Below are 27630 nucleotides of genomic sequence, written 5' to 3' on the forward strand. Positions count from 1 at the left end.
TCCTTTTGGCTGATCCAATCAGCCAATAGGATTTTTCCTACCTTAATTCCGATTGGCTGATAGAATCCTATCAGCCAATCGGAATTCAAGGGACGCCATCTTGGATTACGTCATTTAAAGGAACCTTCATTCTTCGTTAGGACGTCGTTTGCTAACGCCGGCTTTTTTCTGGCCGCACCATAAAAATAACTCTGGTATTGAGAGTCCACATAAAGGCTGCGTTAGGCTCCAAAAAAGGAGCGTAGAGCATATTTAACGCAGCTTCAACTCTCGATACCAGAGTTGCTTACGCAAGCGGCCAGCCTCAAAAACGTGCTCGTGCACTATTCCCCCATAGGAAACAATGGAGCTGTTTGAGCTGAAAAAAAACCTAACACCTGCAAAAAAGCCGCGTTCAGCTCCTAACGCAGCCCCATTGTTTGCTATGCGGAAACACTTCCTACGTCTGCACCTAACACTCTAACATGTACCCCGAGTCTAAACACCCCTAACCTTACACTTATTAACCCTTATTCTGCTGCCCCCGCTATCGCTGACCCCTGCATATTATTATTAACCCCTAATCTGCCGCTCCGTAAACCGCCGCTACTTACATTATCCCTATGTACCCCTAATCTGCTGCCCTAACATCGCCGACATAGAATGTGAGCTCAATCTGATTGGCTGATCGGATCAGCCAATCGGATTGAACTTGATTCTGATTGGCTGACTCCATCAGCCAATCAGAAAATTCCTACCTTAATTCCGATTGGCTGATAGAATCCTATCAGCCAATCGGAATTCGAGGGACGCCATCTTGGATGACGTCATTTAAAGGAACCGTCATTCGTCGTTCAGTCGTCGGCCAGGATGGATGTTCCGCGTCGGAGGTCTTCAGGATGCTGCCGCTCCGCTCCGGATGGATGCCGCTTGGATGAAGACTTCAATCGGATGGAAGACCTCTTCTGCCCCGCTTGGATGAAGACTTCAGCCGGATCATGGACCTCTTCAGCCCCCCGCTTGGGCTTGGATCAGGACATCGGAGGAGCTCTTCTGGACAGATCGGTGAACCTGGTGAGGTGAAGACAAGGTAGGAAGATCTTCAGGGGCTTAGTGTTAGGTTTATTTAAGGGGGGTTTGGGTTAGATTAGGGGTATGTGGGTGGTGGGTTGTAATGTTGGGGGGCTTGGGTATTGTATGTTTTTTTTTACAGGCAAAAGAGCTGAACTTCTTGGGGCATGCCCCGCAAAGGGCCCTGTTCAGGGCTGGTAAGGTAAAAGAGCTTTGAACTTTAGTAATTTAGAATAGGGTAGGGCATTTTTTTATTTTGGGGGGCTTTGTTATTTTATTAGGGGGCTTAGAGTAGGTGTAATTAGTTTAAAATTGTTGTAATATTTTTCTTATGTTTGTAAATATTTTTTTATTTTTTGTAACTTAGTTCTTTTTTATTTTTTGTACTTTAGCTAGTTTATTTAATTGTATTTATTTGTAGGAATTGTATTTAATTAATTTATTGATAGTGTAGTGTTAGGTTAATTGTAGGTAATTGTAGGTAGTTTATTTAATTAATTTATTGATAGTGTAGTGTTAGGTTTAATTGTAACTTAGGTTAGGATTTATTTTACAGGTAATTTTGTAATTATTTTAACTATTTTAGCTATTAAATAGTTCTTAACTATTTAATAGCTATTGTACCTGGTTAAAATAAATACAAAGTTACCCGTAAAATAAATATAAATCCTAAAATAGCTATAATATAATTATAATTTATATTGTAGCTATATTAGGATTTATTTTACAGGTAAGTATTTAGCTTTAAATAGGAATAATTTATTTAATAAGAGTTAATTTATTTCGTTAGATTTAAATTATATTTAACTTAGGGGGGTGTTAGTGTTAGGGTTAGACTTAACTTTAGGGGTTAATACATTTATTAGAATAGCGGTGAGCTCCAGTCGGCAGATTAGGGGTTAATGTTTGAAGTTAGGTGTCGGCGATGTTAGGGAGGGCAGATTAGGGGTTAATACTATTTATTATAGGGTTAGTGAGGCGGATTAGGGGTTAATAACTTTATAATAATAGCGGTGCGGTCCGGTCGGCAGATTAGGGGTTAATAGGTGTAGGCAGGTGGAGGCGACGTTGTGGGGGGCAGATTAGGGGTTAATAAATATAATACAGGGGTCGGCGGTGTTAGGGGCAGCAGATTAGGGGTACATAAGTATAACGTAGGTGGCGGCGCTTTGCGGTCGGCAGATTAGGGGTTAATAGGTGTAGGTAGCTGGCGGCGACGTTGTTGGGGGCAGGTTAGGGGTTAATAAATATAATACAGGGGTCGGCAGTGTTAGGGGCAGCAGATTAGGGGTACATAAGGATAACGTAGGTGGCGGTCGGCAGATTAGGGGTTAAAAAAATTTAATCGAGTGGCGGCGATGTGGGGGGACCTCGGTTTAGGGGTACATAGGTAGTTTATGGGTGTTAGTGTACTTTAGAGTACAGTAGTTAAGAGCTTTATAAACCGGCGTTTGCCCAGAAAGCTCTTAACTACTGACTTTTTTCCTGCGGCTGGAGTTTTGTCGTTAGATGTCTAACGCTCACTTCAGACACGACTCTAAATACCGGAGTTAGAAAAATCCCATTGAAAAGATAGGATACGCAATTTACGTAAGGGGATCTGCGGTATGGAAAAGTCGCGGCTGAAAAGTGAGTGTTAGACCCTTTTTTGAGTGACTCCAAATACCGGAGGTAGCCTAAAACCAGCGTTAGGAGCCTCTAACCCTGGTTTTCACAGCTAACGCCAAACTCCAAATCTAGGCCTATGGGTTTAATTTATCGGTAAGTATTTAGTTTTAAATAGGATTAATTTATTTAATTATGTTAAATTAATTTCGTTTAATTTAAATTATATTTAAGTTATGGGGGGTAGACTTAGGGTTAGACTTAGGTTTAGGGGTTAATAAATTTATTATAGTAGCGGCGACGTTGGCGTCGGAAGATTAGGGGTTAATAAATGTAGGTAGGTGTCGGCGATGTTGGGGGGGCAGATTAGGGGTTAATAAAATTTAACTAGTGTTTGCAAGGCGGGAGTGCGGCAGTTTAGGGGTTAATACATTTATTAAAATGGCGGCGATGTCCGGTCGGCAGATTAGGGGTTAATAATTGGAGGTAGGTGGCGGCGACGTTGGGGGTGGCAGATTAGGGCTTTATAAGTATAATGTAGGTGGCGCCGATGTTGGGGGCAGTAGATTAGGGGTTCATAAGTATAATGTAGGTGGTGGCGGTGTCCGGGGCGGCAGATTAGGGGTTAATATATACAGGGAGTGCAGAATTATTAGGCAAGTTGTATTTTTGAGGATTAATTTTATTATTGAACAACAACCATGTTCTCAATGAACCCAAAAAAATCATTAATATCAAAGCTGAATAGTTTTGGAAGTAGTTTTTAGTTTGTTTTTAGTTATAGCTATTTTAGGGGGATATCTGTGTGTGCAGGTGACTATTACTGTGCATAATTATTAGGCAACTTAACAAAAAACAAATATATACCCATTTCAATTATTTATTTTTACCAGTGAAACCAATATAACATCTCAACATTCACAAATATACATTTCTGACATTCAAAAACAAAACAAAAACAAATCAGTGACCAATATAGCCACCTTTCTTTGCAAGGACACTCAAAAGCCTGCCATCCATGGATTCTGTCAGTGTTTTGATCTGTTCACCATCAACATTGCGTGCAGCAGCAACCACAGCCTCCCAGACACTGTTCAGAGAGGTGTACTGTTTTCCCTCCTTGTAAATCTCACATTTGATGATGGACCACAGGTTCTCAATGGGGTTCAGATCAGGTGAACAAGGAGGCCATGTCATTAGATTTTCTTCTTTTATTCCCTTTCTTGCCAGCCACGCTGTGGAGTACTTGGACGCATGTGATGGAGCATTGTCCTGCATGAAAATCATGTTTTTCTTGAAGGATGCAGACTTCTTCCTGTACCACTGCTTGAAGAAGGTGTCTTCCAGAAACTGGCAGTAGGACTGGGAGTTGAGCTTGACTCCATCCTCAACCCGAAAGGCCCCACAAGCTCATCTTTGATGATACCAGCCCAAACCAGTACTCCACCTCCACCTTGCTGGCGTCTGAGTCGGACTGGAGCTCTCTGCCCTTTACCAATCCAGCCACGGGCCCATCCATCTGGCCCATCAAGACTCACTCTCATTTCATCAGTCCATAAAACATTAGAAAATCAGTCTTGAGATATTTCTTGGCCCAGTCTTGACGTTTCAGCTTGTGTGTCTTGTTCAGTGGTGGTCGTCTTTCAGCCTTTCTTACCTTGGCCATGTCTCTGAGTATTGCACACCTTGTGCTTTTGGGCACTCCAGTGATGTTGCAGCTCTGAAATATGGCCAAACTGGTGGCAAGTGGCATCTTGGCAGCTGCACGCTTGACTTTTCTCAGTTATTTTGCGCCTTGGTTTTTCCACACGCTTCTTGCGACCCTGTTGACTATTTTGAATGAAACGCTTGATTGTTCGATGATCACGCTTCAGAAGCTTTGCAATTTTAAGAGTGCTGCATCCCTCTGCAAGATATCTCACTATTTTTGACTTTTCTGAGCCTGTCAATTCCTTCTTTTGACCCATTTTGCCAAAGGAAAGGAAGTTGCCTAATAATTATGCACACCTGATATAGGGTGTTGATGTCATTACACCACACCCCTTCTCATTACAGAGATGCACATCACCTAATATGCTTAATTGGTAGTAGGCTTTCGAGCCTATACAGCTTGGAGTAAGACAACATGCATAAAGAGGATGATGTGGTCAAAATACTCATTTGCCTAATAATTCTGCACTCCCTGTAATGTAGGTGTCAGCGATAGCGGGGGCGGCAGATTAGGGGTTAATAAGTATAATGTAGGTGGTGACGGTGTCCGGAGCGGCAGATTAGGGGTTAATATATAATGTAGGTGTCAGCGATAGCGGGGGCGTCAGATTAGGGGTTAATAAGTGTAAGATTAGGGGTGTTTAGACTCGGGGTTCATGTTAGGGTGTTAGGTGTAGACATATTTTTTATTTTCCCATAGGAAACAATGGGGCTGCTTTAGAAGCTGGACGCCGCTTTTTTGCAGGTGTTAGTTTTTTTTTCCAGCCAGCTCAGCCCCATTGTTTCCTATGGGGAAATCGTGCTGCTCACAGTTTGATTCATAAACACAGGTTGCATTTTTTCTTTTATTGGACATCACATTATCACTAAAAATTCTTTTGGATTTAATTTTTAATTTGATATCTGAATTTGGATTTTCGTTTTTTTATATTAGACTTTTTTGACTTTTTTGACTTTTGGATATAACTATTGACTTTATTTTGGACACTTTTTGATTTTTCATGAGGGGATTCACACATTTTTATCACATTTTTATCAGGCTTAAACACCATTTTACATTATTTTTCAAAGGATTATATTTTTTCCAATTGAATCACGAAGACATCTTTCACATATATGTTCTTATCCTAGGTCACACGACCTATCCCCATTTGCTGTTTTTACTACACTATTTCTGAATTTTACTGCATTATTTCTGTATTTTACTGTATTATTCTTGCATCCTTCTAATTTCACCAAAACCAATTTTATCATATAATAGATTGTAAAATTGATTTTATCATACCAACAGTCCACCATTGATTGTTTTTAATTATTTGTAATTGTTTATTTATGAAGTAATATGGATCCATATACTTTTATGCTTTTTTAAATTTGTTTTCATCTATAGACACCAAGCTATTGCCTTAATAAATTTGTTAATTTTAATGCTATAATAAACTTGTAAAATTTTTTATATAATTGGGCTCTTTGTGCTGGTATACTGAACGCCACTTTTAGTTCATACCCTCATTAGACTTAGCCTTTCAATAGGCGCTCCTAACACACAACTATTCCTTATAACTCCCTCTTGGGTATCTAGAGACCCTATTGTTATAGGAGCTTAGGTCTTGTAAGTTAGCGCCGTCGGAAAGATCACAAACCACTATGAAATCGTGCACAAGCACGTTTAGCCAGCTTACCGCTACTGTAAGCAACGCTGGTATTGAGGTGAGATGTGGAGCTAAATTTTGCTCTACGCTCACCTTTTTGTGGCTAACGCCAGGTTTAAAAAAACCTGTAATACCAGCGTTGGCTTAAGGTAGCGTTAGAAAAAAAAGCCTTGTTAGCAACGCACCCCTGTTAACGCCAAATTCGTAATCTAGGCGTTAGTTTTTATTTAGTTATCATTTCGTTTTCATCACTGAAAACATGCAGCTGAAGAAAACTATGCAGAAAATTTTTCGGCAACGAAATTTACACTGCTCTAGAACTTTTAAACTCATTATATACTCCTGGAGTAAAGGTTTATTAACCTGTTTTTATTTATTGTATTAAGGTTTTAACATGCAATACAGTTTTAACAGATTTAACAGATTTAACTGTTGTGGTATATAACATGTCTTTATCTTAAAATTAAATAAAACCAAGTTTAGAAAATAAACAAGGAGATAGCCTTGCGTTTTTTTTTTTTTTTTTTTTTTTTTTATACAAAAGAGCAGATATGGATTAATTGATTATAACACCCTGCATAAAGTGTTCATTTTGACAACGAATTTTGATTTCATTTTAGTCAGTCTTTTGACTAAAATGTCATTTTGATTTAGTTTTAGTCATAGCTCTTTAACTAAAATGCCATTTTAGTTTTAGTTGTATTTTAATCATCAGAATTGTTTTAGTTTTAGCCTTGTTTTAGTCTAGTTTTAGTCGACGAAATTAAAGGGATACTGAGCCCAAATTTTTTTTCTTTCTAATTTACTACTATTATCAATTTTTCTTTGTTCTCTTGCTATCTTTATTTGAAAAAGAAAGTCCAGAACCCTGGACAGCACTTGTTTATTGGGGGATGAATGTATTCACCAATCAGCAAGAACAACCCAGGTTGTTCACCAAAAATGGGCCGGCATCTAGACTTACATTCTTGCTTTTCAAATAAAGATACCAAGAGAATGAAGAACATGTGCAAATAGGAGTAAATTTAGAAAGTTGCTTAAAATTACATGCTCTATCTGAATAACAAAAGAAAAAACTTGGGTTCAGTGTCCCTTTAACACTGATATTTACAGTAAATATTTCACTTTCCAAAGTTCCTAATATACAGGAATATTTTATTTTAAATACATATTTCTGTATATATCTATATATACTTATACCTGTATATCTATTCCTAAACAAGGGGGCTTTCTTTTTTTGATAGCGCAGCTCTCATAACCAGCAGCGAGACCACGCTATAATAGGAGGCCTGCAGGAGGGAGGGAGGTTGTAATAGTGCGGTCTTGCCGCTGGCAGCAAGACCCGTGCTATTACAGGCCAAAAAAAGTATATTGTGTTCATTAAGGGGTTAATAAAACGTTCTGGGGGGGACATTGCTGCAGCAATTGTGCGCTCTCTGACACGTAAAATAACTGAAACAAGCAAGCAAGAGAGAGTTGGATTAAGAACTAAAAAGTGAGAAGAAGTTGATTAGTTTAGAAGTGAGAATAGATTGCAAATTACTTTGTAAGTACAGACTAATTAAACATTTATGCAAATGAAACTTGAACAGGGAGTTTAACTGAACACAGAAAACAGCAAGATTTGTTAGGAGAGCTACTCTCTAGCAGAACAAAGAAGAAATGAACAAGCGGCTGCTGAGAAGAGACTTTGCTGAAACATCTTTATCTTTAAATTAGCTCTCGGGTGCAATGTTGAATTCCGTTAGCGGATTGCTGCCCGCCAGAGGCGAGCTGGGGAAGACAGGGGCGAATATGTACGCGCATGTCTGCCCTTGCTTGATAAATCTAGCCCAAAGTGTTTTGTAGTGTGATAAGATAAGGTTCCTCCTGTGTGAGATTACAGTGGTCTGTCTTCTTGCCCCCGTATGAACAATTTAGAAGCCACTAACTACTCAAAGTTTAGTACTGACTATTTTATACTCATTGCTTTGTTTTAAAATAAATGTTAAATAAAAAATGACCTGATTTCACAGTATTCTCCATTTTTCAGCAGTAACAGGTACACTTGACGCTTTCCCTGGTGCAAAACACAGGGCTTGGTGACACGTTCACTTGAGCGCAATTTAATTTTACGTGCGTGGGGTTAGCATGACTTCAGAGCTCCGGTGAACTGTTATGCAAGAAAAAAATTTGGAGCCCTTTGCTGTCAAGTAGTTAAGAATATGTAAAATCATATTTATGCAATATTCCTTTTTAATAAAGTGTTTAAATGTGTATGTGCTGTAAATATTTCACATTCCAATGTTCTTCCCATAGGGGAATATGTTCTAAGTATTTTTTTAAATTTAAATATATATATATATATATATATATATATATATACATACAGTATATACATATGTTGCGGGTAAAGACAGAAATTGGGTAATCCTTGCATTACCCGGGTAATCCTAGGATTACACAAGCAGCTGTCACGATCGCTCAGCTGCTGATCGCTTCCTTCCTTCTGCTTGTGCCGGCGCGGTAGCGCTTCCCTGGTTGCCTGGCAACCCTGTGTCGCACCGGCCCCTTCTGCTGACGTCAGAAGGTCTTCTTATTCCGGCGTCTCCTCTCCTCGGTGCCTGTTTGTTCTACTTGACCGGCTTGTGAGTACTTTTTGAACTTATTGGCTTGTTTATCTTCAACTTGCTTAACCCTTATCTGCCTGATACCTGTTAACTGGATTTTGCTTGTTTGATAATCCTTCTGATTAACCCCAAACTGCCTGATTACTTGTTGCTGGACACTGCTTGTTTGACAATTCTACTGATTAACCCCAAACTGCCTGATTACTCGTTGCTGGACACTGCTTGCTTGATTACTCTACTTGTTAACCCCTACCTGCCTGATTACACGTTGCTGGACATTGCTTGCTTGATTACTCTACTGGTTAACCCCTACCTGCCTGATTACACGTTGCTGGACATTGCTTGCTTGATTACTCTACTGGTTAACTCCTACCTGCCTGATTATACGTTGCTGGACATTGCTTGCTTGATTACTCTATTGGTTAACTCTTACCTGCCTGATTACACGTTGCTGGACATTGTTTGCTTTATTACTCTACTGGTTAACCCCTACCTGCCTGATTACACGTTGCTGGACATTGCTTGCTTGATTACTCTATTGGTTAACTCTTACCTGCCTGATTACACGTTGCTGGACATTGTTTGCTTGATTACTCTACTGGTTAACCCCTACCTGCCTGATTACATGTTGCTGGACATTGCTTGCTTGATTACTCTACTGGTTAACCCCTACCTGCCTGATTACACGTTGCTGGATATTGCTTGTTTGATTACTCTTTTCGGTTAACCCTATCTACACGAAGTTTCTCCTCCTGACCCTGCTTTACCAACTTCCAGTTTATTTCAGTGAGTATTTTACTATAGCTGTCGCAGGGTCAGGTCCTGGTATATACTCACTGTGCTAGGGTGTTTACAAACCTCATTCTAGCATTTGGGTCTAACTCTGGACTTAACCTATCCTGACAGCAGCTCTGGGTAAAGTCCGAAGTAACATCATAAATCTGCTCAGAGTAGTCACTGCATCAAACATATATACGATGCACTGTAATTCCCACATCTTCTATATATTTGATTTTAAAAAGAGAAATGACCTGCTTTTTAGCACATTTCAATGACAAATACTTTCATCAAAATTACTAGACGATAAGTCTGCCCAGTCTATTTTAAAAAAAAAAACACAACCCCCAAAGCTAAAATAACAAAAAATAAAAAAGCTATCCAAAATAAAAAATGTAAACCTAAACTAATACCCCTATAAAAATAAAAAATTCCCCCAAAATAAAAACACCCCCTAATCTAATACTAAACTACCAATAGCCCTTAAAAGGGCTTTTGTAGGGCATTGCCCTAAGTTAAACAGCTATTTTACATAAACAAATTACCAATTCCCCCCTAACAGTAAAACCCCCCACCCACCAAACCCCCCAAAATAAAAAAAAACTAACACAAAAAAACCTAAACTTAAAAGGGCAATCAGCTCTTTTCCAGCCCATTAAATTCCTAATCTTAAAAAAAAAAAAAAAAAAATCCTAACACTAAGCCCCAAATAGGTACTCACCGACCGTTTCTGAAGTCCGGCGGAGAATGTTTTCTTCCAGGCGGCTCCACCATCTTCTATCTTCATCCGGAGCGAAGATACTGTAGAGGAAACTGCAGTTATACTCCGTAGAGTTTAGATAAATACAAAAGAGTCAATACCGGCAATATGAAGTGTACTTCTATTGTACACCAACACCTCGGATTCTGGTGCAGTTTCTTCTACAGTATCTTCTGCTTTGCATCTGTGACTTTATTATATCCACTGTTGCCTATCTCATTGAGGTTTTAAATTGTAAGTGTGCATTTATCTATATGTTATACTATTCTATTTGTGAATAAACGGTATTACACAATTTGTGCCACCCTCCCTTGTCTCCATTATATGACCTTCGCCAAATTGTGGTGGAAATTGAGAGGAGTATACGCAGAGTCTGGGAGCAGCAGGGCTACGAAAATTAATCAAGTGGAGAAATCCTGTATCATGAGCACAGACAGACAGCCGCACACGGAGGCCTTTGGAACATACCCTACTTACCTCATAGGATTGAGGTATTAGCTTTTAAGTACACTACAATTAGAGAGTACTACAGGGGACACATACTATCTGTATTACCTGCACAGACTGTCTATACATATTTTGTATATTGTATTTTGTGTATCCTATATTAGTGGATCTCAATCCACAGAGCACTTGTTAATAGTGGTATTATACGGGTTAAGATCTAGCGCTGAATATTTCCCAGTCTTCTTCGTTCTCATCTTCATGTTTTAGGTATATCTTGGGAAAGGTTATCCCGCACTTCTGGGAGTTATATTCTTAGCAGCTGGTATTCCCATCATATATATTGTGATATTATATTATATTTATATTTCCATTTTATATATATATATATATATATTTCATATATTTGTTTATTGCTGGACTTATACAATACCTATTTTGTGCATACACATTTGAACTTATTTATTGTGTATACATACTTCATATATTTCACCTTGTACTTTGGTCTTGTGCTCCCTATATAAAAATCTTACACCTACAGGTATTGTAGGGGTATTCTACTTTTATATATATATATATATATATATATATATATATATATATATATATATATATATATATATATATATATATATATATATATATATATATATATATAAAAAACAAATTATTATTTTATTTTTTTTACCAAAAAAACAACAACCCATTTATATATATATATATATATATATATATATATATATATATATATATATATATATATATATATATATATATATAAATAAATTTAAGATAGAATAAATAAAACATATTCTGCTATGTGAAGAACAGTGGAATGTGAAAAATTTATATTTCATGTCGGGTTAGTAAACGCGATTGGGTTTGCGAACGACTAAGGGTTTTTCCACTTTTCGAGCTCCATTGAAGTCTTTGGAGGAATATATTAATGCGTTTGCAATATTCGAAGTTCAGCTTTTTGCACACGTTGGGTTAGCACTTGTGCAAAAACGTTTTATTTTCAACCTGTAATACACACGCTACCCAATGCACGCAAAATGCATACATCTAGTGAAGTTAACACGGAAGCGCTAATTTGCGTTCCACTCATAATCTAGCCCTTTGACTTTCCAAACATGTTCTATACCTTCCACGTGTCTCGAATGTCTGTGTTGTTGTAAATAAAGCGTCCATTTTCATCCCTTGGATATACATCATCTCCAGGCTTAAGATTAGATTGAAAGAAAACAATATTTTAACATTCAGTAAATCTGGTAAAAAAAAAAATATGCTTAGGTACATTTATTGTATTGACAGATAAAGAAAAAAGATAAACAAACCTTGAACTCAAGAGGTGTGTGGATGATAAAGAGATCCATATAATCCAGTTGTAGATCCTTCAGGGATCGCTCCAGGGCTGGACGAACCATGGAAGGTAATTGAAAGGTGCTCCAAAGCTGCAAATGGGGCTAGAGTTAAAAACTATACAAAATATTGAGGTTATCCAAGATTCAGGTAAAGTGAAAATAAATATTGGGGGAAAAAAAACAATCTCATTTAGTTTATATAGCCTGTTTTTTAAAGGGGTATTCTAATGCAGACATAACATGCTCTAATTCGTTAGAAAATATAATCCTTGCATTATTGACCCTAAAAGGGACAGTAAACATCTTGAGATTTTTATATAAAATGTTTAGTTATGTATAAAGAAACAACTTTGCAATATATTTTCATTATTTATTTTGCTCCTTTTCATGTAATTTAGGTATGAAAACTGAGCCATTTCCACTGTCCTGGGAAGTCATTAGTAAAAGTTGTTAGGTATCTATTATTGTGTTAACATTCACTGGCTCAATATTTAGTCCATATATAAAGATGAAATATAATCTTTAAAATTGTTAAATGATAAAAAACATACCTGTAGTTTGCATATGCCTTTCAGCTAAACCTGGGCAAGCAATATGAACATACGTTCCCCATGTGCACAAAGCTAAATGTGAATGTCAGGGGCATCTCAATATGATACATAAGCATCAAGTAGCAATCTGAGGTGCCTTTTATAACTTACTGTGCAGACAATAAACAGTTCCATTTACAGCATTGGACTGACAGTATGTCTAGTGCTTTTGCGGCTGAGACTAACTCCAACTTTAGAGCACACCAGATCCTTATTAGCACTACACACCGCGCTATGGCCAGCATCGCTGCTGGAACCAACACCATCTTTAACAAGCCTTAATAGTGCTACAATCTACCCCTTCTTAGCGCAGGCTGAGACACAGGTAAGAGAACACTTCTGGGCTTGACAATGTGCAGTCATTTGAAAATGTTCTTCATTTTGTTGCTGGTCATCTGCCTTCACTATAATAGCTAAATCACACAGGTCACACATGCAAGCTAATGCTTATTCATTAGAATTAGTACACATAATACCATGCCTGTGATTGTTCCGAACAGGCCCAGATAGAAGTAGGGCATTTGTCTGGTGGGCTGGGGCCAGTTGCTGGCTTGGGCTGGTTGGGCATTACAATTTGTGCTTGATGCAGGGCCAGCCCTGCCTTGCCTCTCACTGTCTTTCTGTGTAGCCAGATCAGGTCCTGCTTCTCCCCCTCCTGTTTCTAGAGACAGAAGGTGTTTTGTGGGAAGGACAACAATAGGAGAAGCATGATGGTGTTGGACATGTCCAGGGGTCAGACCCTAAAATCTGGGACATCTGCCCTTGCTTGAGACTCTGCAGTGAAAAAAGCAGTCAGACCTCTCAAGTCATGATAGAATCCTGGATGGATAAACTGTTTTTTATTCCCATTTGCTATACCTTCATGGTAGGGCCCATGGAACTCTATTTCTGAAACATTTCTTGCCAACTGCCACAGATTATCTATTTAATACTATTCCCATGTTGTGTAAAAGCATAAAATAGTATTGGCATGAAGATTTTAACAATTAACATATCAGTCTCTGCATAAAAGGCCACTGATGCTTCCACACACTTCACCTGCTGCAAAAGATCTTCAAATGGATCCCAACCGAGACCAGGAAGACTGTCACTCACGCCCTCGTCAGCAGCCGACTGGACTATGGTAACGCACACTATACGCTGGCACCACCAACAAGCTCCAAAAGAGACTATAGCACATCCAGAACTCCTCAGCCAGACTAATCCTTGACATCCCTCGTCAATGCCACATCACCAAATACCTGCGGGACCTGCACTGGCTCCCCATCAACAAAAGAATAACCTTCAAGCTTCTCACCCACGCATTCAAGGCCCTCCCCAAAATCGGTCCCGAATGCTTGAACCACCGCGTTACCTTCTACACCCCTGCCAGACAACTTCGATCGGCCGACCAAGCCCTCGCTGTCATCCCCCGCATCTGGAAAACCACACCGGGAGGCAAATCCTTCTCTCACCTGGCTGCCAAGACTTGGAACACCCTCCCGCTGCACCTTAGACAAGCTACCGCCCTAACTAAGTTTAGAAAGGACATCAAGACCTGGCTCTTCGACTGAACTGCAACCCTCAGCGCAATTGAGACCCTTACGGGTGAATAGCCGCGCTTTACAAGAACCCAATAGATAGATAGATAGTTGACATTCTGACAGTGTTTGCTAATTATGTGTCAGGGTTTTGTTACTTTCCCTTTAAGACTTTCTTTCAACCCTTACTGATTGGTTGTTCATTCCTTAAAGCAGGTGTGTAATCAAGGCACCTTGCTCAGTATTTTGGATTACTCACTGTGTTAAGACCTATTACTTAAATTTATCAAAGGATTGGTTGTTGTTACTACTATCTCACACTGCTAAAAAAGAAGTTGTTTAAGGATTGAGCTCAAGAAGCGAATACAAGAGATTCCTGCCGGAAATGAACACTAGATGCATTTAAGAATTACTTAAACCAATTGGTACCAAAGGAATCTCACCATAACATTCCTACTAACTTGCTAGAAAAGCTCTGATTCAAGCGAGTTACACAGCCGACACGTCACTTCCTGTTTGTACCGTGCACGGAACAGATTCAGTTTGGCAAGTGACTCACTGCTGCAAGACATCTCATACCGCTCAGGGGAAAATATACAAGGACACCGCAACTGCTCTCCACACTCTGTTCATCTTTGGCAGGCTACAAGGTATGTGCTAGTTGCACTAAGGATTTACAAATTGACGTTACTCATTCTAACATATCGGAATTTCACTTTAACCAAACCAACTCCTGTTTGTAATAATACAGAGTATCAAGTAATTACTAACATTCTATTAAGAGGACTTTGCTAACTTGACTAACAAACAGATATGGTCAAGAGTTACTGAACTTATCCTTAACCCTATTAACACTAATGACCGTCTGTTCCTTACTATACAATCTAACCAAAGAATTGTGTAATAACTTCCTGTCTATCTGCATAACCATCATATTCAGATTGATTAAGATACCACTGAATAAACTACACTAATCTACAGAATCCTCTCCTTCCATAGAGAATTCATTTGATTCAGTGCAAACAATTATACATTTTGTTAATCCTCTGCAGTTGTGTTCCATATATATCAAGCAATTAATTAATACCATAACATTATGAGTCTCTTTTAACCACATTAATCTATGTTCATCAATTAAAAATATAGACATCTAGGGGCATATTTAACAATGTGCGAGCGGACATGATATGAAGTAGCGTATTATGTCCGCTGCACATCGATAAATGCCGACATATATTATTGCACCAGCAGTTCTTGTGAACTGCTGGTGCAATGCCGCCCCCTGAAGGCTCCCTGTAAACAAAGGGTCTCAAGCTCTATACGGAGCTTGATAAATATGCCCCCTAGTCTTTCAATGACACATTATTTTCTACCTCTCCAAAAGATGGAAACAGAGATGGAGGAATTTGTTGTTTTGCTATGTGAATATTGAATATTAACATACAACTTTTAAATATGGATAATCTTACACTGAATTCTATGAACGTCAACATAACAAAGGTCAATATATAAGAATACCTGAATGCTACATACAATTTAATATTCAAATGTCAAATGCAATATTCTAATGTTACATTTGATAACTGAATGTAACAATCAGTATAAAGGGAAAAATGAACATTTTATAGCAATAATGATAGTCAAATGACTAAGGACAAATATTCATTATTATTATTATACTGGTGAGACCTCAGAAGACTCCATTTAAGAAGCTGCGGGTGCACAAGGTTCCCAGGAAAGAGACCACCTGGCCTTGCTCACCAGGGATACAAGTATTGCTGGAAAAAAATATGATTGTGCAAGAACTTTCTTGTGCAATCATAACTATCTTGCACAATACTGCCCTCTGTTCTCACACAACCAATTACTGGGGTGAGGATCACTCCGGATGGATCTGTCTACTTAAGACGGCTGCTTCTTACCTTCATAAATGGAGCCCTTTGTTTCATGTTTCTGCCCTTCAAATTTGATAAGGGGCTAAAGCTCATAGCTTCAGATCTAACAATGCTAAAATATCTTTTATAATGTACATTAATTTGCATATCATGGGGTGTCCCAGAAATTAATATTCTGTAGAATACAACTAGGCTCCTCCCTTTATTAATGTATATTATTTTAATCTATTAAACAGTGTCTATGAAAAAGTTGACACAAAAAGATTAGAAGAATTGATGTTTCTTTAATTCTCATTTTTGTTAGTACTTTCAAAATCTATTGAGTTGCAATCTCATCTAAATAGATTATAATTCAGGTGTCATTAGATATGTATGTTAGTAAATCTGTTTAGCATTTTAAAATATATATATATATATATATATATATATATATATTTTTATATATATATATATATATATATATATATATATATATATATATATATATATATATATATATATATATATACAGGGAGTGCAGAATTATTAGGCAAATGAGTATTTTGACCACATCATCCTCTTTATGCATGTTGTCTTACTCCAAGCTGTATAGGCTCGAAATCCTACTACCTATTAAGCATATTAGGTGATGTGCATCTCTGTAATGAGAAGGGGTGTGGTCTAATGACATCAACACCCTATATCAGGTGTGCATAATTATTAGGCAACTTCCTTTCCTTTGGCAAAATGGGTCAAAATAAGGACTTGACAGGCTCAGAAAAGTCAAAAATAGTGAGATATCTTGCAGAGGGATGCAGCACTTTTAAAATTGCAAAGCTTCTGAAGCGTGATCATCGAACAATCAAGCGTTTCATTCAAAATAGTCAACAGGGTCGCAAGAAGCGTGTGGAAAAACCAAGGTGCAAAATAACTGCCCATGAACTGAGAAAAGTCAAGCGTGCAGCTGCCAAGATGCCACTTGCCACCAGTTTGGCCATATTTCAGAGCTGCAACATCACTGGAGTGCCCAAAAGCACAAGGTGCGCAATACTCAGAGACATGGCCAAGGTAAGAAAGGCTGAAAGACGACCACCACTGAACAAGACACACAAGCTGAAACGTCAAGACTGGGCCAAGAAATATCTCAAGACTGATTTTTCTAAGGTTTTATGGACTGATGAAATGAGAGTGAGTCTTGATGGGCCAGATGGATGGGCCCGTGGCTGGATTGGTAAAGGGCAGAGAGCTCCAGTCCAACTCAGACGCCAGCAAGGTGGAGGTGGAGTACTGGTTTGGGCTGGTATCATCAAAGATGAGCTTGTGGGGCCTTTTCGGGTTGAGGATGGAGTCAAGCTCAACTCCCAGTCCTACTGCCAGTTTCTGGAAGACACCTTCTTCAAGCAGTGGTACAGGAAGAAGTCTGCATCCTTCAAGAAAAACATGATTTTCATGCAGGACAATGCTCCATCACACGCGTCCAAGTACTCCACAGAGTGGCTGGCAAGAAAGGGTATAAAAGAAGAAAATCTAATGACATGGCCTCCTTGTTCACCTGATCTGAACCCCATTGAGAACCTGTGGTCCATCATCAAATGTGAGATTTACAAGGAGGTAAAACAGTACACCTCTCTGAACAGTGTCTGGGAGGCTGTGGTTGCTGCTGCACGCAATGTTGATGGTGAACAGATCAAAACACTGACAGAATCCATGGATGGCAGGCTTTTGAGTGTCCTTGCAAAGAAAGGTGGCTATATTGGTCACTGATTTGTTTTTGTTTTGTTTTTGAATTTCAGAAATGTATATTTGTGAATATTGAGATGTTATATTGGTTTCACTGGTAAAAATAAATAATTGAAATGGGTATATATTTGTTTTTTGTTAAGTTGCCTAATAATTATGCACAGTAATAGTCACCTGCACACACAGATATCCCCCTAAAATAGCTATAACTAAAAACAAACTAAAAACTACTTCCAAAACTATTCAGCTTTGATATTAATGAGTTTTTTGGGTTCATTGAGAACATGGTTGTTGTTCAATAATAAAATTAATCCTCAAAAATACAACTTGCCTAATAATTCGGCACTCCCTGTATATATATACAGTATATATAAATTTACTGTTTATGAAATCTACTTTCAGCAGTTATTTAACAATAGGAAAATCATTTTAGAAATGTTGACATACCTTCCAACATTTGCCAAATGTTTTCCAGAATGTTGAAGGTTATAGAGCTGGTGAACAGTGGACCACCTGCATTTTGTGTGCGGGACCATGAGGGGGAGGGGTGGGGCTGTGGGTGTGTCATTGGAATGTTGAGGGCATGTCTGAGTGGGTTATGGGTTAAAAACCAGGACTCCAAGGGGCTGCTGGTGGGAAGCAGGCCATATTTCCAAACCCAAGACAATCACGCAGGATGCTGGACTGTTAAAAGGTATGTTTTGGTTTGACAGAACCACAATAGATATACAAAAACCCCGATACATTTCAAAATTATTTTAACTGCTTCTATTTTGAATTTAACAAGCTATTTTATATGTGCACCATAAAAAACATATCCTTACCTTCCCAGTGTAGAACAGATCATCCCTCTTCACTGTGCCATCTGCAATTTTTTCCTTTACGGCACGACCAACTTCCTGCTCGTTTCCATATATAAAGGCGCAATCAATGTGACGATATCCAACTTCAATTGCTACCTTTGTTGCCTCCTCTGCCAGACTTTTGTCAAACTAATAATAAATAAATAAATAAATAAATTGTATACAGAAACTCACACACATTTATAAATTCAAAATTAAAACTATTACAATTTTACAATTTGCTGGCCAGCATTTAAATCTCAATTTAATTGTTTTTTTCTTTTGATCACTTTGGTTGATATCATGGGCTAGATTTGTTGATGCTCATTAAGAGCTTCAGAGAGCAAGATCATGTTTAAATTAATTAAAGGGCCATTAAATACAGTGGAATTGCATAATCAACAAAAGCATAACAGACAAATAATGCAACAGCACTTACTTTGAATTGCAAAAAAGTAGCTGATCTTTTCAGGCAAATTTCAAAGTTAATTCTATTTTCCCTCTCCCTGTATCATGTGTCAGCCATCAGCCAATCACAAAATGCATATATGTAAATACTGTACATTCTTGCACTTGCACAGTTGGTGCTGGTACCGCAGAATACATGTATATGTGCACATCATTTATATATATATATATATATATATATATATATATATATAAATATATATATATATATATTATTTTTATTTTTTTAAATGTGTGCTCTATCTGAACAATGAAACTTTAATTTTGACTTTAGTATCCCTTTAAGACTCACTTCCCCTATCTGTCCTAATATTTTGTTAATAGGCATTTCTGCTATTAACATATGTAGGGCAAGATTACGAGGGGAGTGCTAACTGTTGCATATGAGCAATAAGGGGTATTTTGCTGCTCTTTAAGCATGTCGGGAGTTGAAATCGAAATTAACATGTGTCAGGCTAGCATGACTTCAGAGCCCTGGTTAACAGTTATGCAAGACAAAAAAGTGGCACAAATCACATGAAAAATACATTTAAAATAACAGTTAAAGAGGGCAGAGCCTGCAGCCAAAGCAACAAGACGTGTCTCTCTTGAGCGCCTGATCTTCGATCAAATAAAATACCAGTTACAAGTAATTACAGCAATCTTCTATATAAAATCCCTTTTGGTTAAAGGGACATGAAACCCAATTTTTTCTTTCATGATTCAGATAGAGAATACAATTTTAAACAACTTCTATTTACTTCTATTATCTAATTTGTTTCATTCTATTGGTATCATTTGTTGAAGGAGCAGCAATGCACTAATGGCTTCTAACTGAACTCATGGGTGAGCCAATCACAATCAATATATATATGCAGCCACCAATCAACAGCTAGAACCTAGGCTCTCTGCTGCTCATGATAAGCTTGCCTAGATAAACCTTTCAGCAAAGGATAACAAGAGAAGGAAGCAAATTAAATAATAGAAGTAAACTGGAAAGTTGTTTAAAATTGTATTCTCTTTCTGAATCATGAGAGAAAAATTTTGGGGTTTCATGTCCTTTTAAGCTCTAGGATACAGGACAAACTTTTGGAAACATCAAACCAAGGTGCCTGACAATGCAAAGACAAGACAATCTTAAATCCTGCTATGATTTTTGAGGGGCGCAATCCGCCATTTTAGAAAATATCTGACTCAGTCACAACTAACCGGGGTTATAAGTAAGCAGTCACTAGCGCTGAATAACGATCAGATGTGTATTCTGTAAGTAGCCATTTTAACTTGCAATATGGAGCGGCAGATATCCAGCATGATTTGCAACCTACTGTTCCCCCTGGACAGCTATCATCGTAATCTCATTGAGGAGCTGAGAGCAGCTATGGAGCCTACTCAGAACAAACCAATAGCATATAAAACTGAGGACTTTCGCGATACCCTAGCCACGCCTCAGCAAAGAGGAGATGTGACTCAAGGCGTAGAAGACATCATCACTGTCGCCAGTCATGAGAGAGAAAACTACTCAGACAGCCATACTCCTAATGAATTGATGCAGACCTCAGAAGTGACACAGGTAGAGACTTCATATCTCTGGATTAATCGTGAGTATAGAGCCGAAAACCTAACCCTGCCACTGCTCAAACCTGGGGACCATGTTTGTACCACCATTGGACTTTACATGCTGGATAAGCCTAGTTTGTATTTTGGAATAACGGCCCTTGCACAGGACTCACAACCATTGGCAAGAACCCTATTATGCAAATAGCGGAGTTGGATAACTCATCAGTCCCTATTACAGCCCTCCCGATAACAACATAAGGCGACCAGACTCAATACACAGGAACGTATAGTTCATTCTGATTATATTGTTATTAGGGATGGGCGAATGTGTAAATTTTCGAATTTCGAATGTAGAACGAATGTTATTACCAAAATTCGAATTCTAAATCCAAATGTCGATAAGAACGAATATTCTTAAAAATTCGAAAATCGAATGTTATTTACAGTTTTCGAATGTCACTTTCAAATTCGAATGTTTATAATTATATCGAATGTCCACATTCGAAATATCGAATTTAACATTCTATTTAACAAATACTATTCAGAAGTTCAATAGTTCATGTGGTAGGGCGGGAATCTAGTAAATTGATACATAATAGATACAAATATATCATTTTGAATGTTTCCATATAGAATATTGCATATTTCGAATATTACATTTAAAGAAAGCATTAGAAATACTATTACAAACATATAAATTCAAATTTTTCTAATTCGAATATAAATTCGAATTTTTCTAATTCGAATATTGCATAATTCAAATATTACATTTACAGAAAAAGCATTAGAAATACTATTACAATCTAAATTCGAATTTTTCGAATTCGAATACACGTATTGCCTAATTCAAATATTACATTTAAAGAAAAAGCATTAGAAATACTATTACAATCTAAATTCGAATTTTTCTAATTTGAATATTGCATAATTCGAATATTACATTTAAAGAAAAAGCATTAGAAATACTATTACAATCTAAATTCGAATTTTTCGAATTCGAATACACGTATTGCATAATTCGAATATTATAATTAAAGAAAAAGCATTAGAAATACTATTACCATCTAAATTCGAATTTTTCTAATTTGAATATTGCATAATTCGAATATTACATTTAAAGAAAAAGCATTAGAAATACTATTACAATCTAAATTCGAATTTTTCGAATTCGAATACACGTATTGCATAATTCGAATATTATAATTAAAGAAAAAGCATTAGAAATACTATTACAATCTAAATTCGAATTTTTCTAATTCGAATATTGCATAATTCGAAAATTACATTTAAAGAAAAAGCATTAGAAATACTATTACAATCTAAATTCGAATTTTTCGAAAAGAATATTTTCGAATGTAATCGTAAAATTCGAAACCGAACATTCGAAAATCGAATGTTAGAATGTTATGTAAATATTCGAAATTCGATTCAAACGAACGAATGTGTTAAAATTCGTGCCGTTTTTCGAATGTTGCAAAACATTTGCCCATCCCTAATTGTTATGTAGTATTTGCTGAGATTTTGTTTCTTTTGCGCTCTCTAAAAGTCTAAACGACACACTTAGTGCAACCATCTAGTATATTTCAGCTGTAAGACTGTTTCCAGCAACTATTGGATTTGATTATGGTATACTTTGATGCACTATTCTAAATTTTCATATTGTGTTTGTCTGTATTATATCTTGAACCCCAGTTTGTAACATAGATACTGAATGCACAGATAGAATGTTCCACATCCTTGTTTTTATAGGTGGGGGGTGCTAATACTGTAATGAGGCATAATGCTGTCTGGTGTCTCTTCTGTAAAAATTGATGCATGTTGTGTTCTCCTTCTCCCTCAGCCAGCGGGGGGAAAGGAGGTAGGAACTTTATAAAAGCTAGCAGTAATATCCATTAGTTCTATCTACCCCTACCAATATATTATATAATAACTAATATTACTTTAAAGTTTGCTATAAGTGGATGCTTTAGCCAGATATACAGCGCAATGAACCATGTACAAACACAAACACAAACACAAATCCAATCATATTTCTTGGTGGGTATGGTCCATATAGTGCCTTAGAGGAGATATTCCGAACATGCTGGAATCTATAGTGTGAATGAACTTTATCCTGATTTATACCTTTTAGCAAATAGATACTCAAAATAAGTAAGTGGCTAAAGCTATAATATTATATGAGTACACGTCCTCATCTTACAAAATGTAGACTATATTTTGACATACACTCATTTTACTTAACACACCTAGAAATTATTATTTTACCTTGTAGCGGCGTTGGCCCGCTGATAAAATTTCTAAGTGTCATTGGACCCCACGGGGCCACTGATGTGACTATCATCTATCATTCATCCTCCCTAACCAAATGGCCCTTAAGCGGTCATCTAAATAGTCGCTAGCAAACTACTATCACTATCATAAAACGGAGGTTTCCGAAGCCCATCTTTTGTCATTCATTCTCCTTCATCCATATACTATTGTTTGTTGTTCATTTGAAACTGTGTCATTACTGTTCTATGGCATATGTTAAATGATGTATTTACTGCAAATCCTCAATAAAAGAATATAAATACAAAAAACAAACAAAAAACAGTTACACTCATAATAACACTGATTAAAATTATTTTAAGAAATTGCATTGAAAAGTTATAAGGTCTCAAAGATATGAGGTCTAGGGTGTTAGAAAAAAAAGTCCTGCAAAGGGCTTTAAAGGGACAGTCAACACCAGAATTTTTGTTGTTTTAAAATATAGATAATCCCTTAATTACCCATTCCCCAGTTTTGCATAACCAACACAGTTATAATAGTACACTTTTTACCTCTGTGATTACCTTGTATCTAGGTCTCTGCAGACTGCCCCCTTATTTCAGCTCTTTTGACAGACTTGCATTTTAGCCAATCAGTGCTCACTTCTTGGTAAATTCAAGTGCATGAGCTCTATATGAAACATATGAACTAACACCCTCTAGTGGTGAAAAACTGTCAAATGCAGAGGCGGCCTTCAAGGTCTAAGAAATTAGCATATAAACCAAGGTTTAGCTTTCAACTAAGAATACAAAAAGAACAAAGCTAAATTGGTGCTAAAAGTAAATTGGAAAGTTGTTTAAAATTACATGCCCTATTTGAATCATGAAAGTTTTTTTGGGACTTGACTGTCCCTTTAACATAGAGATACATATACTGTATATACATCTCTAAATATGTATATGTATGTATGTATTTATATATCAATTCCACTCCATTCACTACAGAATAGGCACTGCACTCACCGGATTTTTTAGCATAATAAAATGTCACTTTTATTATAGCTGCATTAATAACCCCTTAGTGACCACATTACTTTTCAATTTTCTTACCGTTTGGGACCAGGGCTATTTTTACATTTCTGCGGTGTTTGTGTTTAGCTGTTATTTTGCTCTTACTCATTTACTGTACACACATATATTATATACCGTTTTTCTCGACATTAAATGGACTTTCTAAAGATACCATTATTTTAATCATATCTTATAATTTACTATAAAACATTTAAAAACAAAATATTATGAAAAAAATGGAAAAAAAACACACTTTTTCTAACTTTGACCCCCAAAATCTGTTACACATCTACAACCACCCAAAAACACCCATGCTAAATAGTTTTAAAATTTTGTCCTGAGTTTAGAAATACCCAATGTTTACATGTTCTTTGTTTTTTTGCAAGTTATAGGGCAATAAATACAAGTAGCACTTTGCTATTTCCAAAGTATTTTTTTTTTCTTCAAAATTAGCGATAGTTACATTTGGAACACTGACATCTGTCAGAAATCTCTGAATAACCCTTCACATGTATGTGTGTGTGTATATATATATATATATATATATATATATATATATATATATATACATACCCAGATGGCCCTCATTTTACAACGGTTCAATTTACACCGTTTCAGAATAACAACCTTTTTTTCCAGTCATGTGACTGCTATTGAAAAGCATTCAGAAGCAGTGCATTTATTAAAATAGCCAGTAGGTGGAGCTCCCCGCTTGTGTTGCAGCAAAGCCAAGCAAGCTAAAATTAATCAGTTTAACCAGACCTGAGCTATCAAGCAGATTTCAAAGGAACAAGATCTTCCTGTCTATAACTCAGTCCAGATTGGAATGCATAGAAAGAACTATTTACAGAAAAATGCAAGTGAAGTCTGTGTTGTGTGATTATTTTATTAGGTTTATAATGCTGTTTAGCAAATGTTTTTGTTCATTTAACTTAGTTTAATTATATATTTTGTGTTGTGTGATTATTTTATTAGGTTTATAATGCTGTCTAGCATTTAAAGTCTTCATTTCAAAGATTTAAAAATAATGTATTAGGTGTTACTTATGACAATTTTGAGAGGGGCCTGGAACCTATCTCCCTCACTTCCCATTGACTTGCATTATAAACTGGGTTTCAATTTACAATGGTTACGATTTACAACCATTCCTTCTGGAACCTAACCCTGGCGTAAACTGAGGGCTACCTGTATATATATATATATATATATATATATATATATATATATATATATATATATATATATATATATATATATATATATTAGTAGACAACCCAAAGTATTGATCTAGGCCTATTTTGGTATATTTCATGCCACCGTTTTACTGCCAAATGCGATCAAATAAAAATCGCTCATTTTTTCACAAACTTTAGGTTTCTCACTGAAATTATTTTCAAACAGCTTGTGCATATATGGCACAAATGGTTGTAAATGCTTCTCTGGGATCCCCTTTGTTCAGAAATAGCAGACATATATGGCTTTAGCATTGCTTTTTAGTAATTAGAAGGCCACTAAATGCCGCTGCTCACCACACGTGTATTATGCCCAGCAGTGAAGGGGTTAATTTGGTAGCTTGTAGTGAGCTTGTAGGGTTAGCTTTAGTTTAGTGTAGTAGACAACCCAAAGTATTGATCTAGTCCCATTTTGGTATATTTCATGCCACCATTTCACCGCCAAATGAGATCAAATAAAAAAAATTGATAACTTTTTCACAATTTTAGGTTTCTCACTATAATTATTTACAAACAGTTAGTGCAATCATGGCACAAATGGCTGTAAATTCTTCTCTGGGATCCACTTTGTTCAGAAATAGCAGACATATATGGCTTTGGCATTGCTTTTGGTAATTAGAAGGCCACACCACACTTGTATTATGCCTAGCAGTGAAAGGGTTAATTAGGTAGCTTGTAGGGTTAATTTTAGCCTTAGTGTAGATATCAGCCTCCCACCTGACACATCCCATCACCTGATCCCTCCCTGACCCCCCTCAAACAGCTCCCTTCCCTACCCCACCCCACAAATGTCACAGCCATCTTAAAATAAAAAGCCTTTTTTCTCAACCCCAACCTCCCTGATATGCCTCAAATAGCTCTCTAACCCTCCCCCTCTATTTGTCGCCATCTTTTTGCTACACAATGTTTTTTGCTTTTTTTTATTAAACACCCCGTTTTCTGTAGTGTAGCTACCCCCTCAATACACTCCCCACCTTCCCCTCCCAGATCCCTTTCCCCAACAATTATTTCCCCCCTCCCTCACCCTCCTTCCCTCACCCTCCATAAGGATCCATCACAGTAGCGGGTGGCGGGCGGCGTGCGGCCCGCCCATTTGCACGTGCACGCTCCCTCTGCCTGCACTCCTGGATGCGGAACTCATCTGCAGCGATGGGCCACCCACCCACCTCCCTCGTATCCCTCCAACACCACAAACGTTCGGAACCATCACTTCTGCATCAGTTGCCTAAAAAAAGGGTATTGCATGGTGCCTGAAATACCCTGAAAGCATCTGGAAGCGAACACAATCGCTTCCAGTGCTTGAAACCCCAGAGGTCGTGCCAGGCACGTCCTTGGTTATTAACTGACACTCAATGTAGGACGTGCCTGACACGTCCTTGGTCGCCAAGGGGTTAAAAAAGCATATTCCCAAACGTTTCGGTACTTGGTGTCCCAGTGAACAAGGTACCCAATTGGTACCGAAACGTTTGGGAATATGCTTTTTTAATGCAGCTTTAATAAAAGTGATGTTTTATTATACTAAAAAATGCGGTGAGTACAGTGTCTATTCTGGAATGAATGGAGTGGAATTGATGTAATACAATACTCAGCACCCCGGTACTCGTATTTTAGATTTGTGAGTGCACTGGCAAACATAACATCATCAGGTTAGCGCATATAAAACCATTAATAAAATATTACATATAAACTATTTTTACAAAATTAATAAAAATTATTACAAATGGATTTTTTTGAATATTTTAAAGCATGTTTAATAATCCTATATTATAAAAGGCCAAGTGTGTTTGTCTGAAGCCATCATGCGCAGTAGAGACTGCGCACGAGGACAAACACACCTGGCCTTCTAACTGTCTTCCCCCGGCGTCGCGTGTGGTGGAGTGGGCGTTGCGGGCGTGGTGTGGGCGGGGCCCAGACGTGGTATTGGCGTGACCGGTCGTGACATGGGCGGAGCCAGACGGGACCGAGCATGACGCAGGCGGGGCTAGGCGGGGCCAGGTGCCGGGTGTGTGGCTGTGCACAGTCAGTGAGTGAATCATAAGACAGAGAGCTCTAAAAAGCAGAGGGGGATAAAGAGAGGGGGGAGAGTGAGCAAAAGAGATTGGGGAGAGTGAGCAAAGGAGAGGGGGGAGATAGCACAAAAGAGAGGGGGGAGAGAGCACAAAAGAGAGGGGGAGAGAGCACAAAAGAGAGGGGGAGAGAGCACAAAAGAGAGGGGGGAGAGAGCACAAAAGAGAGGGGGGAGAGAGCACAAAAGAGAGGGGGGAGAGAGCACAAAAGAGAGGGGGGAGAGAGCACAAAAGAGAGGGGGGAGAGAGCACAAAAGAGAGGGGGGAGAGAGCACAAAAGAGAGGGGGGAGAGAGCACAAAAGAGAGGGGGGAGAGAGCACAAAAGAGAGGGGGGAGATAGCACAAAAGAGAGGGGGGAGAGAGCACAAAAGAGAGGGGGGAAAGAGCACAAAAGAGAGGGGGGAGAGAGCACAAAAGAGAGGGGGGAGAGAGCACAAAAGAGAGGGGGGAGAGAGCACAAAAGAGAGGTGGAG

The 27630-nt window shown here is 37.8% G+C and overlaps 1 protein-coding gene across 1 annotated transcript in view; it reads right to left on the minus strand.

Moving 5' to 3' along the window:
* Positions 1-27630, minus strand: part of LOC128662454 (aldo-keto reductase family 1 member C15-like) — a 113262-nt gene that overhangs the window by 40642 nt on the left and 44990 nt on the right. The window contains exons 2-4 of the mRNA XM_053716242.1: positions 18520-18687; positions 11945-12061; positions 11752-11829 (exon numbers count right to left, since the gene is read on the minus strand). Of these exons, the coding sequence (XP_053572217.1) occupies positions 11752-11829; positions 11945-12061; positions 18520-18687 (363 nt within the window). The remainder of the gene's footprint in view (positions 1-11751; positions 11830-11944; positions 12062-18519; positions 18688-27630) is intronic.

Source organism: Bombina bombina, chromosome 6, assembly GCF_027579735.1.
Source record: "Bombina bombina isolate aBomBom1 chromosome 6, aBomBom1.pri, whole genome shotgun sequence".
NCBI lineage: Eukaryota > Metazoa > Chordata > Amphibia > Anura > Bombinatoridae > Bombina > Bombina bombina.